Genomic DNA, 17,506 nt, shown 5'->3' on the forward strand with positions numbered 1-17,506 from the left:
AAGGACTTCTCTTTCACTTGTTGCCCTGATGCCTGCTGCTCCCTGACTCTCCTGGAAGGACTTTGCCTTCCCACCACAAGTGATCTCCAAGGCTTTGTCAGCTTGCCTGGTTACAAAGTTACCAACTCACAGGGACATCAAACACTTCACCTAAAAGAGAAAATCCACAGCTCAATGCGCCAGGGAAAGAAGGAGGAGGAAAAAAAAAAATATATATAAAAAAAAATTATACAGTGTCTGTCTCGCGGCTGAAAAATCATCTCCGCGCCTGCAGAATCGACACAGTGATTGGTTCACCGCAGTTCCATCATCACAGCCCATATGGATTTTCCACGCTTCGTCCTTGGATGCCAATTCTTCACTGACTCCACACCACAGTGAGGAATTGAGGCTCCGTATCTGGAAATTGACGTATCACCTCCCCTGCCAGTAAGAAACCAATGCATCGTCTCACCCGAGTGGGAAGAATCGATGCATCACCTCCTCTGTGCGGTTAGGAATCAACACATCGCTTTGCTTGGAGGTGCCTCATCTTCCCTAAGGCCCGCATCGTCTAGATTTTTGATGCAACCCTGGTACTTTGTGCTAAAGAGATACATCTATTGATTCCTATGGATTAAGACCTACTTAAACCTAAAAAAGTGATATTTTGACCTGTGTATTTGTCGTTTTGGTCTTGCTTTATTAAGATAAATATTATCTATTTTTCGAAACTGGTGTGGAGTACATTTTGTGGCGTTTTCACTGACTTATTGCACAAATACTTTACACATTGCCTTCTAAGTTAAACCTGCCTGCTCTGTGCCAGGATACTGGCGGGTGAACACAGGATAATTTAGGTTGTGTTGTGACTTACTCTGACTAGGATTGTGGTCCCTACTTCGACAGGTTGCCAACTAGAGATCCAATTTCTAACATTATATTATTTATATTTTATATTATACATCAGTAGCAATAATACCTCCTTGCTTATTGCAATATTAGTATTTCTTCATAACACATCTATCCTAAAAAATCTCTCAGCTCACAGGCTAAAACACTATTACAGGCATCCCATTTCAAGTAAACGCCCCAGGTAAATCCTTTTGTTGGTGCAAACAACACTAATGTGCCTTTCTCATTCTAGCACAGGAGGGCGTAGTCTAAACCCTGCAATATTGAGCTCACAAAGGAGTTCTATGACCAAATGGAGTCATGGCCTACAGCTTTATAGAGTCAGAACTCTTAGAGTAGACTATTTTTCTAAGGACATGAGGACTGAATGGGGATGTCATATCAGCCTAGGACCGATGCAGTCATCCAGATTTTAGACTTTTACCATACTGCACTGCAACAAAGCCACACTGAATACTGCGCTGAGATGCTCTATGACAGAATAACATGTGTTTTAGTTCTACTGATCAAATATAAGAATGTGAAAGAGACTGCAACAGAGGAGGTATTATATTTGCCTCAATCAACACTTGGCTTTACTCAATGTATTCCAGCTTCTCAAGCTAGAGCAATTAGACTAACACCTTCCTTCACCTAAAGCCATTCTCTCGCTGTCACAGAGTTCTACTGCAGTAACAGATGAAGCTGACGACTTGTCTGAGTCCAAGCCCTCATCCCTAAGCATAGCAAACTTGAATCGCATTTTGGTTTTGTACCTGCATTGTATTTCGATGTACTTGGGTCAATTGATTTTGATTCAATCTTATGGTACCCACATTCTATTGAGCTATAGGGGCTTGTAGGACTGGCATCATTTGAACTTGATTCTTCATTGGCACTTGTACCTGTTGTGCAGGCACATTTTGCATCTGCATTTGGTTGCCTCCCTGTACCTGATTATTATTTATTCCGTCTGGATTGAGCCTATATTCACACTTTTAATGGTCCACCCTCTTACAAAGATGAGTAGAAGTCATTTTCTTCAATGTAGCTGCATCAACATCTATATTTGCATCAATCGGAACTCCTCAACTTCTACCCTGCGCGACAACCATACCTCCTTGTACACCTTGAATTCCCGCTTGAAATCCAACTCCTTGCATATTGCTTTGAACACCAACAACTTGAGCTACACCACCACGTCCTGGAAACAACTGATTCTGAAAACCTCTATGTTCCTGCTTTGTTTGTGCTAGCATAAACTTTTCATTCAGATTCTTCTGCTTCATTTCCTGCTCATCACTGCAATACTTTGCATACTTCAGGGCCTCATCTAAAGACTTTGTTTGCCTACAAATCACATTCACATTCTTTTCTGTCTGCATTTATCTGTAAAAATCATTAAAAACGGAAAACTGGGAGCCTTATTTATAAAGTGTTAAACCAGGACGACAAGTCCCAGAATGCAAAGAAAAGAACGAACTGGATGAGCTTAGCTACTCCCAAACTAACCTGTAAATCCTGATATGTCTGCTGTTGCTCGCAATGATCAATTTCATGCCACTATGCTTCATGTGACATCCACACAGACTCAAAATGGAGAAGTGCGAGATTTTCTATGTAAGTCGTATCCTGATCCTTAGTCACAACGTTTAAAGAGGATGTGGATGCACAAGAGGCCTTGCGATAGCTTCTGCCAGTGCTCGTTACATGGGGAGAGGTTGAGAAAATGCGCTCCACACAGCCAAAGGCCTGCCTCCCACTGCTCTCAGTGCCCAATGGCATGAAATTCAAACTTATAAAGAAGTGGGAACTGAAAGCCATGTGTTATTCACCATTTCTCTGTTCAGGATTGACGGGGGCCATGACAGGGTCATTCGCTCTTTCACAGACTCAGTCCCAGGGGTAAGTTCGAATTCACTAGTGACTTGTAATAATTACATGTGAGTAGAGATACTTTTTAGGTCTGGGGTATCGCTATTGGCTGTCTGGAGCATCATTCGGCAGGAGGAACTATTTTACATCTTAATAGGACAAGGAATCATCACACACTACATTCTTTATATCACACATGATATCGCTTCAGCATGATTTTAATGCTTTAGATGTTACTCGCATTTTAACTACTGGAGTGAAGTTGGTGTTGATTTTAGCGTCTAGCGAACAACCCACTCTAGTAGCTTAGATTGGGGCTGCCCAGGGACTGGCGAACTCAGTCCTACTAAAATGTTAATTGGTTATTCGAGGGACCCTTCAGTCTGCAGACAAACACTGCTAGGAAATACATTTAAAAAGGGTTTTGGGCTGGAATTTACAGTGAAGGAAGCACAAAAAGAAAATAATTAAGTAAGTAAGTCGAAAACATAGAGAGTAACAGAAAAGCTATGAGCATGTGAGAAAGATAAGAAAGAGAGTAGAGATGAGGGAAAAAAGATAGGTAAATCCAAAGGGGAAAGGATGGAGAGTGGAAAGAAGGAAATGTGAAGGAAACAAGGTGATAGGAAGGATGAAATAATAACTGGATAGTGAAAGCATGGATAGGTGGAAGCAAGTAGGATGGAAGCGTCAAAAGATCGACAGGGGAAAAGGCTAAATGAAAAAGGTTGGATGGAGCAGTAGATGGGTTGATGGAAAAACAAAGAAATGGCAGATTAATGAATGGAGGGGAGAGTGAAAGTACTAATGCATTGATGGAATGAGGATAAAAGGAACTCATCTAAGGAGGGAAGGGCTTGCTCGCTTTTTGCACTCAGTGTAATTAAATGTGTGTTTCCAGAGGGCTGGGGTTTTAATTTTCTGGCGAGTACCAATGGTAGCTTTATTATACCAACATGAGCATACACAAATGTTCTTGCATGCTTTCACACATTAAAGCCATTGGAAATGGTTGTTCTCATTAAAAGTGCGTCAAGTAGAAACATGCTTGCGTTGGAGCACAAATTTCAGTAAAGCTTTTAGCGACCCAGATGTAAGCTAAGCAGACAGTTTACTGTCGACAAGTTACTAATGCTCAACACAAATGCTGCATTGACACGCACAGAATTGTGCTACTGTTTTTCATTCAAGTCATGGCAGACACTGTGCCCACCTGATCAAGTTACATGCAAACTTACTGAAAACTGTGTAGAAGTATAATTTTTGGCTATAGTTAAACATGTGTACTGAAACACATTTTTGTCAGTTAACATTAAAAGTGTGTTTAATAATTTAGAGTTACATATTAATTGAAATGAAAATGTACGTCTCTGCCACATTTACTAATGCATATTTAGAATGACAAGTGCTTATTGATTTAAATGTATGAGTCATATTAACATGCACTAAATGGTTTGATGTTTCATTAGTATTATATGTCATGTTAAACATTATTCACTCTGTAATGCATTTGAATTTCTTATGCTAACTTAACTAGACCTGCAAAATGCTTTTTCCCTGCAGTCATGAACAAGATGTCGAAAATGTTTTCTTTAACATGAGCTTTCTTTCTAGGATTCGTTCTCATGAGAAACTTGCAAGTAGCAGTAGTTTATTTGGTAATTCATAGAGACTTTTAGTTTTCTGCCCTTAGAACAGTGGTTCCCAACCTGTGGTCCGAGGACCCCTGGGGGTCCGCAAAGCCTCTTCAGGGGGTCCGTGACAGCTTAGAAAATTAATTAATATCAACAGATTAGGTCCCCAGCTTTCAGTAATGTCTCAGTGGGGGGGGTCTGCGGATTACAATAATGATTCGCTGGGGGGCCCTGGCTTCCAGTAACGATAAAGTGGGGGTCCACAAAAGTCAAAAGGTTGGGAACCACTGCCTTAGAAAGTAGATTTAACAGTAACATGTACTGCCAAATGTTTCAAACTGCAAATGTTCACACAGAACTGAGACGATCGAATTGTGAAGGTATGAGAACCAGTGGAAAAGTTGCCATTGATACAAAAATGATTCAAACTAATTGGATTAACACGGAGAAAGCAGGTGACTTCATGTTAAACCTGGGAAAGGAGCCCCTTGTTGCAAACCCACATTTGTATTGACCTTTGATTGGATGATGCCTCTTTTTTGTGATGTGAAGCCTCTGAACTGACCAACCAGAATTTTGTATTGAGTTTTAAAACATCAAATACTTTGGGTACTTGGAGCAGATCACTTTCATTCTTTGCTGAGTCCAGTTCAGCCCAGTCCCTGTCTTCTGCTTTTTCATGCTGTGTGCAGACATGCTTTCCTGACTGCACATTTTCTAATGAGAAATCTACCGCGGTCTTTCTGCTCTGCCGATCAAGAACCCTTGAATGCCAATTTGAGATATCTTTCTGGTCACCAAATTCTGATTCCATTGATATGTATGATTTTCCTGGACTGCCTAAATCTGTTAATGCTAATTCGATTAAATTTGTTCAGGCGTTTTGGGCATCCTATGGTCATCATTTACTTCTTTGCACTGTCTTTATGACATTGACTTTGTGATTATAAAATAAAGCTTCAAACTTGATTCCAGATTGAGGTTTTCCATTGGTTTTGGTGTTTAAATTGTTTGTGGTGTTGATGTAAAAGCTTGTATATGGTTCACCACACTTCACAGGGGCCAAACACCCCTCGACCTCTGATGAGCATGTCTGACTCCTGCGAAGGATGAAAACACGCTTGCACTTGTAACAGGAGAAGAACCACAAAGTTTTAATATGAAGATTATCTCCCTTCCCCTTGCATTAACGTTGGCATTGCTCATCATTGGAATCACTGTGGTGCACAAAGAAGTGTTTTAATGTGTCTGCGGGCAGAGTAGGCTATGTAATGAGTTTTAGATTTCAGGCACTTTTCTGGGCTTACCTAATCATCAAGTCACACGGTTTGTGAAATCTTACCCTGAACCCCTAGATAATTTCAATGTGTTCAGAAAACGTAATTACTGCTGAATATTAATTATAAACAAACTTAAAAGACGACAGACCTTGGACCAATGACGGGGACCAGTAAAATATCCGGAATAACAGAGTGCTGAAGAACCGGAACAGTAAGGCCTCTAAACTGCTGCAAAAAAACAGAAAGTGTAATATCAGCAAAGGCACGTACTTGTGGGGCGCCTCCAAGGGCCGTAAAGCTTTCCAGTGAAAGCCGCCGAATCACAATACACGTTCTCTGGCTCACACATCAATCAACCTGCTGGAGGGAACAAAACGAGGATCACAGCCTGAGGGGATAACAACACCCAAAACGGCTGAATAATGAGCAATCGTCGACAAATCGTTGGCAGATAAAGTTTTAAGCCAGGCAAAAAAAGGAAAAGCAGGGGGCGAACATGCAACAGCAAGGTAAACAGCTTTCTTAGAGACAGTACCTGCCTGACAGCAAAAGTTCACATGAAAAACTCCTGCTTCCCTATTGACCAGGAAAAATAACTGTTTAAGTAATCAATCATTTGGGACACGACAAAAAAACACCCTAAATAAAATATAAAATGTACTTGCACAGTATCCAATAAAAGCGGTGAATGAAATCACTAGAATAAAGGTAGAAAATAAAACTCTAGCAGCTCAACAGTGTACTCAAGGCCAGTTCTCGCTCTAGAACAACATACGAAACAATGTAAAAAAAAAATAATAATGCTATGACTGGGAAGCTATCACATGGATGACAAATCAGAAATAAACATATTTTTCGCTCAAATGAACACAAAAAAGCAGATCACAAACTCATGCATTATAATACTGTTAATGTACACCCAAATAAAAACATCCATCTGAAAAAGGACATTTTGAGATCTGTACAATTCCATCAATCCAAGGGGACTGGGCCCCACTAACAGTTGCACCACACCACTCACCAGTTGTGCAACATCAAGCACCCAGCCACATTCAAATCAGCAGCATTAACAATCACAACAGGCACAATTACTTTTCCACCAAGTCGGCCTCTGCATTTGCCGAACTGCCCTCATCCTGAGGAACACGTACAGGAGGAGGAGAGAGGAGACACTCAGAGATGTCGTTTCCCTGTGTACCGAAGGATCAAAATCTGGGACACCTCACGTGCAATAAAATCCTGGAGCTTGCACCACGTATTAAGATGCATTAACCCGTTGAGTTCCACAGTTGATGACCATGCAACAGCCCCTGCAAGACTGACAATGGGAGGCCATTTCCAGTTTTCCCTGAATACTAAGAACCATGGACTGCACACATGTGTAACTCCGCCAGACGGAGCAGAGATCACATTATCTCAATTGCCACTGCAGGCGCACTATCAATATGCAAACTGTCTTCTTCACACATAACTGCGCTGCTTTTCCTGGTGCAACAGATGGCATTTTCATGTTTCGTCACTTCTCGACAGTTCATCAGTTTTTTGCCAGGGATTAGGGTGACATGGTTGCTAGGAGAGCATAGGAAACACACACCTAGACAGCGTGTTTATCGCAGAATGAAGAAATATGAAAAGAAACCACCATGAAACTAAATATCCATGCCTTTCTTTGGCGGCGATAAGGCCTCTAATCCATTCTCTTCTCTTACCTAGCAAAACAGAGAAAAAAGAGCACACACAAACTGAACCAGATGTCTCACATAGCACACGACTGGCATCCCTTAATCTGTGCTTCAAACGAGGGATTCATTTGCGTGGGTCCTGGGGAGGATTAGCTTCTGTGCTCACCTAAAATAGTGTGCACGGCCATCCTGGCTTGATGTGTGTTGCACAATATTGCATTATTATTGTGCAAAGACATAGGACTACACCAAGCACTACAGCCTCATCCAAGTTGCTGAGCTAGTCTAGTGCCCATAGCTTAAGGTCTGCATTTATTCAACCAACTTCACCTGGGACATGTTTCTTTAATGTATCACAGTGATAGAACAGTGCTGGATCAGTGATGAAAGGTGGACCTTATCTTGTCCACATTCAACATCCTGAAGCAGCTATACATGGCAATGTAAAAACAAAATACAAATGAGTCATGTCACAAACACACTATCACTTGTGCATCAAGTTTCACCTACATATATCACAGGAATCAGGAGGCATGATACAATCAGGAAAATCAAACCTCGGTCGGATTTACTGTAAATTACCGCAGCAGAAATAACTTGTTTAGGCTACAACAGAAGACCGTGGAAGAGAAATGGCAATCCAAATCAGGGCACAAATAAATAAAAATTGGAAAATTATTATCCTCAATATGCTGGAAAACAAAGAAGACTCCCTGATGATCTAGTGACTACTTCAATAATGCTACTGCATTAGGATTCCTACTGTTTTAAAGAAATTAACAAAATGTTTTAGATTGAGGCTTTAGAAATATTCAAGGAGTATATTCTTGCTACCAGGGTCATACGTGTACAATAATATAGTTCATCATCATTCAAATATCTATGGCTACGGGGACATGGCACTCTGAGGTTGCAATTGGTAAATTCTTTATTAGTTTTCATTCTGAAAAGTATTTAGACCTGGCACTATTTTCACTAAAATTTGTATTGTTCTGGTATCATTTTATTACACTTTACACTATTTCTCTAAATTGGTTTAGGATTTTTCTTGTGTTGTCTTTTAACTTTATTAATGTTTGTGTGCTGCATAAATACTTTACACATTGCCTCCAATTTAAGCTTGACAGCTTTGTGCCAAGCTACCACAGGGTTAAGCAAATGTTAATTTAGAGATTTTTGTGATTCACCATGACAAGGATTGTGCTTGTTGCCTCAGAGGGGCTTACACTCTCCTGAAACAGTACCCCAGTTTCTCACAAGAGTGATATAATGCATATTGTAGTTATTCTATTACAGGTGTAATGTCAAATATGCATCTGTTGCTTGTGTCACGGCTATCTTTGGAATGTGCCACTTGGAAGATCATTAACTTAGATTTATTTTCATGATAGTATTGTGCTTGATCTTCTAATGTTCCTCCACTTACTATATAGCAAGAGGGAGAGACTGTATAACATTAATTTTAAGAGTTGATGGCGAACCTTTTCCCTGCTCTTGTGTATAAGAAATATGCACCATTAAGTTGATGCTGGCTGGTGATGTAGGAAGAATAGGAATACATCACATACAAACAAACATAAGTTCCCAAATCCCAATACAAACATTTTAGGCTAGAGATAGTTGTAAACCAATGTATGTAGTGAAAGGCTTAATACATGTAAAAAAAAAAAAAAAAAAAAGACAGACTGTGGGTTCAATAGAAAAGGCAGGTCATATTTAGGACAAACAAACACTTATTACTTAGGAAACTTATACACATGCTGCATTGTTAAGTTAGCAGTGCTGAAACACACAAGAGGCCCAAGCCACATTAGAATGACAGTTTTTCTTTAAAGCTGCACCAACTGTTGCTTTCAAAATTTTCACTTAGCACGAACAGGGTGGAACAAAAGGGTGTATCCTGCCTTAGCACAAGGGTCCTAAAAACCACAAGTCATTCATATTGTGGTAAGGGGAACTGTGTAAGGGTCAGATAAGTATTTGCAAGGCAGGGCTACCATGGGCAGCACGCAACATATAGGTGGTCATTCTGACCCTGGCGGTCTTTGACCGCCAGGGCGGAGGACCGCGGGAGCACCGCCGACAGGCCGGCGGTGCTCCAATGGGGATTCCGACCGCGGCGGTAAAGCCGCGGTCGGACCGGCACCACTGGCGGGGTCCCGCCAGTGTACCGCGGCCCCATTGAATCCTCCGCGGCGGCGCAGCTTGCTGCACCGCCGCGGGGATTCCGACCCCCCCTACCGCCATCCAGATCCCGGCGGTCGGACCGCCGAGATCCGGATGGCGGTAGGGGGGGTCACGGGGCCCCTGGGGGCCCCTGCAGTGCCCATGCCACTGGCATGGGCATTGCAGGGGCCCCCGTAAGAGGGCCCCTACATGTATTTCACTGTCTGCTGCGCAGACAGTGAAATACGCGACGGGTGCAACTGCACCCGTCGCACAGCTTCCACTCCGCCGGCTCGATTCCGAGCCGGCTTCATCGTGGAAGCCTCTTTCCCGCTGGGCTGGCTGGCGGTCTGAAGGCGACCGCCCGCCAGCCCAGCGGGAAAGTCAGAATTACCGCCGTGGTCTTTCGACCGCGGAACGGTAACCTGACGGCGGGACTTTGGCGGGCGGCGGAGGCCGCCCGCCAAGGTCAGAATGAGGGCCATAATCTCTTGTTGTGCAGAAAGATAGATATGGTGAATGACGTCAGTGTAACTTACCCACCCATGAGGCCAACAAGTGCAAGTGCTTCTTTCCAGATGCACCCCATTATCTTATCTGTACTGCTTGTAGTTGCTTACGTCAATGCTGAACTTTTGACCACAGTTGTTTGTGGTTTTTACAGTATGAATGCTACTGGTGTTTGAACCAGAACTTTGAACTTCAGTCATGGCCTCTATGTTGAGACTGCCTGTTGTTCCCAGCTGAAAATCGATTAAACCTATATTATTGTGTCAAATTGATCTGTCTTATTTTATTAACAGATTTCCCTCGAACATATTGGCCAGCTAAGCCAGGAGCTCTACTTTGATCTCACCAACTGCTGGACTGGGGGCACTGCCTGTCTCCACGAGGTGATCTGCACATGTTTTAAAGAGGTAAGGGAGATGCCAACATTTATGTAAAAATCTCCGATTTAGTGGGAACAGATGGGTCTCAGTGGAAGGTAGTGAAGTGGACAAAGTACGAGGTCTGTTCCTTTTATTTTATAAAGACATTTTCAATTTTGACACTGTAATGTATGTAATTTTTGTGTTTGCATGCAAGATTGTGTATGAATTGAGATAATACTAAGGGATCCCGGTGGTAAGTCCGGAAGATACAGGGAGCTTGACTAAGTAAGTCAAAAGTGGTCAGGAGTAGTGGTGGACTTGGGGCTGAGCAATCAGTGTATGTTCTAAAGAACACTCATGTCAACCTAACCCAGACCTTAAGTCTGGAAATCACAATTTGTAGTTGCAAATAGTGAAAAGTTGTCCCCTCTATGAATCCAGAGGGAAGTGACCAGTAGTATTTTGTTTGCCCTAGTATGAAACTGAGAATTACTGTGTATGTATATGCATGTATAGATATTAATGTGGCCACATAATAATGTCAATATATAAGTTTATGTTATTGAGTATATAATTTAGGAATAAGTATCAGACCTCCTATTCTTATGAAGGTTAAGTTATAACAGTATACTCAAAAGTAAAGTAATGTCCCAAAAAAGTCAACTAATTAATTCCACATCCCTGAATTAATTATTCATTTTTATAAACGGTCAGGCTGTCGCCCTCTGCAACAGAACTGACCTTAGTAGATCAGCAATATCAATACCACAGAATCATTTTTTAAGTCAGAAGTTTTTGAATGTCTAGGTATTTATAGTATATCACCCCTAGGCCTAAAAACCACCTACATTGACATAAGAGAAATGCCTGTTAGACAATTATAAAAAAATATTCAAAGAACGAATACAAGGACATTATCCTCCAAGTTAAAAGTAGTGTAGAAGCCTCATGAAGCTCAAAACAAATATTGACACTACTAACTATTATCCCCATTATGAAACTATAGAGCCTCAAGATTGGAGGCTAGATGAATTATCAAATAGTATAGACTGAGACATACACACATATATTGAAGGTATACAAATAGAAGGAGAATTATCAGCTACTACACATACAAATATATTTAACTACCTTTCAGACAGATGTGAACAGGATCTTCGCATAATTAGAATAAAAGAGTTTATTTTGAAATCTACAAAACCTGTTGCAGTTGTCTTTCCAAGAGTAAAGCACCCCTTTGAAGGCCTATAAAAAAAAAAAAAAAAAAAAAAAAAAAAACTACATGTGTGACACTGGTGCCACCTTGTGGTCGAAAAGTGAATATATTGAAGTTACTGCAATTTTTCAGTGGAACCATGGGCAACAGTCACATGAATTCCCTGCAATAATAACAGGCTCATATTTAGTATTAGACCTCCTACTGTATGCATTTATTAAGGACCTCCCAGTGTGGAATTTAGGATATGAGTAATTTATAAACATGTATATATATCACAATTACATTATTGTTTGTTGTGTCAGGCAAACAAACCACTTAGGCCACACATAAGTGCACCTACCCAATATATATATATAAATGAACAAAACAAAGTCTTTCAGAGATTAGGGATATATATATATATAGATATATATAGATATATATCTATATACACACACACACATATATCTGATGTTCACCTTCACACATAGTTTATGTGAAGTCTGGAAATACCCTAGGAAGTAAATAGAAGTCCATTTAGAGTGTAAAACATATAGTACAAAAGATTAAGTTCACTGAACAGACATGGGGTCTCCTTTAGAACACATGGTTAAAGTGTTCTCAGGAGACAGGGACAGGATAGGAACATACTGTAAGGAATGGCACAAAGCAACCTTAAAACGTGCACATGCATGGCCCAAAGAGGGCACATTTGATAATACAATAATAGAACACATGGCCACCATCCTACAGAGTAAATACAAGGGAAATAAACTAGAGAAAAGGAATATCACACTAGACCAATGGAGGTTCTTTTGTGAAACAAATATGAATGAGTCAAATACAAAGCCTCAAACCCTCCCTTCGGCTCCTCCACCCCCCCCTATCAAGATCTGCAATTAAGGTTAGGCAGTGCAAAGGTACAGGGCATGTATACATTGCAACCCGGTGCCCCACACTCACTACCCACCTCTTCACATCCCCCTGCTGTGGGATATACAGACCCAAAGTATTAGAATCTTTTTCTAAACATAGAGAATATGTTCACCCATCTCCATGTCCTCAAATGGCCAGTACACCACGGGAAATGTCAGGCGGGGACAGTACTAAATACATAGGGACAGTAGATGCCACATTTACACTTCATTTAGAGGACGAGATGTCCCCCACTAGGAAGAATGAAGGTATATCTAATGAGAGATCAAGAGGGGTACAGAGAATGGAGGGGGCTAGAAAAAAGGAAGGTGTTTTGAAAAAACCGAGTACCAATTTTAAAAATGAGACAAGAAGGTTAGCTTTCACACCAGAAAGTCCTCCCACAGAGTGCGGGATGTTCATGCACTCCGGAGCAGAAGAGAATAGTGTAGGCAAGTGGGTCACCGAGCAGGAAGATGGATGGGTAGACCAAAGAGGGACTTGGGAAAAGGAGGAAGGGCCCTTGAAGCAGTCAAGGGCCCTCACTAGGCCACAAATAATTGAACAAGGACTAGATGACACAGTCTCCACACATAGCAGCTTAGGTGAAGAAGATATTGGTTTAGAAAAATCCTACAAAGGATCAGAGATGACATCACTGAACATGTTAAAAGAATGTCCCTTCTTGAGGACCATAACAAGGAACAGTCATAATATGCCTGTGAGGGAGAAGAAAACAATAGGACAGGACAGACTTTACAAAAGAAGCCAAGAGAATTAGTATTTGATGGGGCGCATGCACGCCCATATGAGAGAAAGGGAACATTTGATATGGCAGGAAAAATGACACTGAGGAAAGACATGGCACATGCATTCCCTGTAGGTCCTGGCAATAAGTTGACGCCCAATGAAATAGTAGCTCAGTATGAAAATAGTTGGTATAATGGTGTCCCTTTTACTGACAACCTAGCAGGTTGGACAGAAGGATTGGCATCACAGATGACACCATGGCCGCGAGAGGGTTCCTTTGAACCCCGAGACATGGCTAATGCAGAAATGTGCATTTTTCAGGGTGCAGGGGGTCTTTACTGGGATTATCCCTATATGCAAAAAAGTTTAAGGGCAGTGTGGCAGAGATATGCTTGTAAGTATGACTCTTGTCACCCTACTGGCAACAGGGCTACAGTCCTGTCACAACTGCCCTTGATATTCAAGGGCCCAGGGGCGCCTCAATATATACCATGGCCCCAGATGGACAAAGAAAATCTTAAAAAACAGTTGCCACAACTTGCTGAGGGTGCTGGGAAATGGATAGCAGCTCTGGAGAAACATACTGCAGGGATTACTCTTGAAATAGGGGGACATTAAGAGTTTACTAAGTTCTCTTATAGGAGATGAGACAGACACACTGTTCACAAAGGCAGGAGTAAAGGATGTGACATTGACTAACCCAAAATGTGATGGGGCACCCTTTAATAGAGGAACGGGAATTGTTTGGAAACAACTGAGGAAAGTTTATCCAGACAGGCCAGACATTGGGTTCCTTATGGCACAAACAATGCAGCCAAATGAGGACCCAGCCCAATTCCTTAGCAGAATGAAGGAGACATGGACACAGGAAGTGGGGGCGAGTTGGGATGTAACTGGACAGAATGCAATACTATTTTTCAATATAGTGAAAAAGGGTCTGCCAGATGAAGTGCAGGATAAGTTAGATAACAGTGTCCTTGGAGGCCAAACCATGGACAGAGATACAAGCACACATAATACATTTTTGTAAGAAGAGACAAGAAAAGGAAGAGCGAGAAAGATAAAATAGAGAAAGCAGCAGCTAAATTGGTCCAGCAGAAACTAGCCAAGAAAACAGAGGAAGGAATTGCCACTGCCACCACCAAGTTAGCTGCAGTGTCCCTGGGAATGCCTCCTTCAGGCACCCCAATGCAACCCTACCAACATGCCAAGAGAAGCAATAACAGGAAAAATGGAAGAGGAGGGCGAGGAAGGTTTGGGGGAAATAGAGTAAACACATTCCAGAGTGGACAGACATGCCAGTATTGCAAAATGACAGGACATTTCATTAAAAACTGTAGATTTAAAAAGGAAGATGAACTTAGCAACCAGACAAGGGCAAATTATGGCAAACAAATGGTACCGCCTGGTGGCATTGTAGCACAACCTACCATGAGTCCCCAAGTGATACATCTCCCACAGCCCCAAATACAACTGCAGCCTCAACCACAGATACAGCCTCAGCAGTTACAGCAATCAGTGCCCCAAATACAGTATGGGCCACAGCAGACAGCAGCCCACCTTGCAGCACCAGAACTTACAAGGAGGGGTAACTGTCAGGGGTGGGAACCCATTCCAGCAAAACTACATGGGAGGATATGCCCAATGAAGGTGCCCAAGGAGAAGTCTCATGTGTCCAGTCTTATCGGTAACCCACAGGCCAGATGAGGAACACACTGTGATGGTAGTCATAAATGACAAGGTGTACACCTTTATCATCGACACTGGGGCCACCAGGTCCTGTATCCGTGAGAAGGGACTGCCATTGTAAAATTTATCAATGGACACAAAGGGGTTCTCCGGGGCTGTAATGAGGGTTCCATTTACTAAACCTGTGGAGATGGAAATAGGGGGGGAGGTATGTTGATGGATGTTTCTTATTCTCCCCAAATGCACCAGCTAATCTGCTAGGACGTGATCTCATGGCAAAATTAAATATGACTATTCACTTTGAAGAGGATGGGACTATGATCTGTTCAACACCTGGAGTATCTAGTACACGCATCATGACAATGGTTACACACCCCCTAGATGGTAACCAGGTTAGAGCCAGACCTGTAGACATTTAACCTTTACTAGAGCAGTGTACACCATCATAGCAGAAACACGGGAACTGACAGGGAAACTAGTTGAGTTACCCAAAAACTTTCTCTTTAGACGACAGGGCCCCCTATTTTGAAACATTAGACAAAAACCTAATTCTGGAAATAGAGGCTCTAGAAGTGTCCCCCACCTATGGGACACTGATGGCAAGTGACCACACTGGTGCGATGTGGGCACGTGTCATCTTTTGTGATCCCAACATGCAGGTGGGTGACGTATCAGATGACCAGTTGTTTGCTGATGACTTTAGAAGGACAGAGATTGTTTTTCAAAACAGTGTACCTTTACGCACCACACTGGAGACAAGGCCTGTGAAACCAATAAATGTCTCCAGTCCTATCAAAGATAATTACCTTGCACAAGTACCCTCTAACTTATGGACAAAAGGCCCTTAAGATGTAGGCCTTGTCCGCACAGCAGTACCATTCAGAATAACTTTGAAGGAAGGAGCAATACTGCCAAGAGTGAGACAATATCCTCTATCCAAAGAAGCAGAGTAGGGCATTGCACCTGTTATACAGGCATTGGTGGAGCAGGGAGTCCTATACAGAGGTGTATCCCCCTGCAACACCCCTATTTACCCTATAAAGAAGGCCAAGGGAAATTTGTGGCGCATGATTCAAGACCTGCGCCCCCTTAATGACATAGTGATACCAGAATTCCCTGTACTACCTGACCCTTCCATCATCCTAACCAACATACCCCAAGATGCTAGATACTTTACAGTCATAGACTTGAAGAATGCATTTTTCAGCATTCCCCTGCACCAAGACAGTCATTATTTGACTGCATGTTTCTATCGTGGTTCACAGTACCCGTATTCCAGATTACCTCAAGGGTACTGTGAGTACCCTAGTGTCTTTAACAGGACGGTCAAGAATTACCTCACCAATTTTCAATGTGACAGCACAGTGTTGCAGTATGTTGATGACCTACTGATCTGTAGTCCAACAGAAGAGCAGTGTAGAAAGGACACTGAGTCTCTGTTCTGCACCCTTGCTCAAAGAGGTTACAAGGTAGACAGGGACAAATTACAGTACTGCCAGGAAGAAGTTCAATACTTGGGGCAACTACTGTCAGCATCAGGCCGCTGAGTAATGCCCGGGAGAGCAGAATCCATTCAGCAGATGACAGAACCTGAGACTGTGAAAGGAATGCAAAAGTTCCTAGGCTTATGTAATTATGTCAGACAATGGGTTTTTGACTACAGTACTTTAATATCCCCACTGCTTGCATCTATCAAATAGGTGAAAACACAGAAAGACAGGATAGCATAGACTACGGAGATGAAACAAACCTTCAGTAAGATTAAAACAGAGATAACAAATGCACCAGTGTTAGGAACACCAGAATATAACAAAGAGTTTTTTCTTTTTTGCCACTGTAATGGCCAGGTGATGACGGCTGTCCTCACCCAAAAGTATCTTTTAGGCCACAAACCAATTGCATATTTTAGTGGCCTACTTGATTCTGTCATGAAAAGTCATTACCCTTGCGAACAAGCACTAGCCACAGCAGCCTTTGCAGTAGGGAAAAGTGCTCCCATTGTCATGGGTGCACCCTTGACACTGTATGCTGAACATGCGGTGTTTCCAATAATTCAGAAAGCTAAAACAACACTAACAACACAGAGAGTATCAGGCTACGAGATAATATTATCATTACCATCCTTGAAGGTGGTTAAATGCCACACAGTCAATAATGCTACCTTCTTTGCACACCCCATTTCAGACACTGAAGATGATGCCCATGATTGTGCCACATATACTCCAGATGAGTGTAGCCAAGCAACAGAAGACCCCATTCCAGGTAGTGTTGTATATTTTGTGGATGGATCTTCCACAAAAGATCAGGACACAGGGGTAAGACATACAGGTGCTGCAGTGGTCAGAGCGATGCAGCACAACTCTTCAGACACACTGCAGATAACTGAACAAATAAAATTGCCATCTCAATATTCAGCCCAGGCTGCTGAATTAGTAACTTTAGTGGCAGCCCCCAAACAAGGGGAAGGAGAAACAATAACAGTATACTCTGATTCAGCCTATGTCACTACAACAGTGCATTCCAGCATTATGCGGTGCAACAGACGGGGATTTCTCAAGTCTGATGGAAGCAC

At 42.1% G+C, this 17,506-nt stretch overlaps 1 protein-coding gene and 1 long non-coding RNA gene across 4 annotated transcripts in view; one reads left to right on the forward strand and one right to left on the reverse strand.

Moving 5' to 3' along the window:
• Nucleotides 1-17,506, forward strand: part of LOC138262066 (uncharacterized) — a 123,300-nt gene that overhangs the window by 102,693 nt on the left and 3,101 nt on the right. The window contains exon 2 of the long non-coding RNA XR_011199194.1: nucleotides 10,314-10,427. This is a non-coding gene — a long non-coding RNA (uncharacterized lncRNA). The remainder of the gene's footprint in view (nucleotides 1-10,313; nucleotides 10,428-17,506) is intronic.
• The window catches only part of NSUN6 (NOP2/Sun RNA methyltransferase 6), a 131,364-nt gene that overhangs the window by 97,725 nt on the left and 16,133 nt on the right, over nucleotides 1-17,506 (reverse strand). For 2 of the 3 annotated variants that reach the window (XM_069211774.1, XM_069211775.1), the window contains one exon: nucleotides 5,811-5,890. The exons of the other annotated variant lie outside the window; for it this stretch is intronic. In XM_069211774.1, coding sequence (XP_069067875.1) covers nucleotides 5,811-5,890 — 80 coding nt within the window. The remainder of the gene's footprint in view (nucleotides 1-5,810; nucleotides 5,891-17,506) is intronic. 3 annotated transcript variants of the gene reach the window in all.

This window comes from Pleurodeles waltl, chromosome 10 (assembly GCF_031143425.1).
Source record: "Pleurodeles waltl isolate 20211129_DDA chromosome 10, aPleWal1.hap1.20221129, whole genome shotgun sequence".
In the NCBI taxonomy this organism is placed as follows: domain Eukaryota; kingdom Metazoa; phylum Chordata; class Amphibia; order Caudata; family Salamandridae; genus Pleurodeles; species Pleurodeles waltl.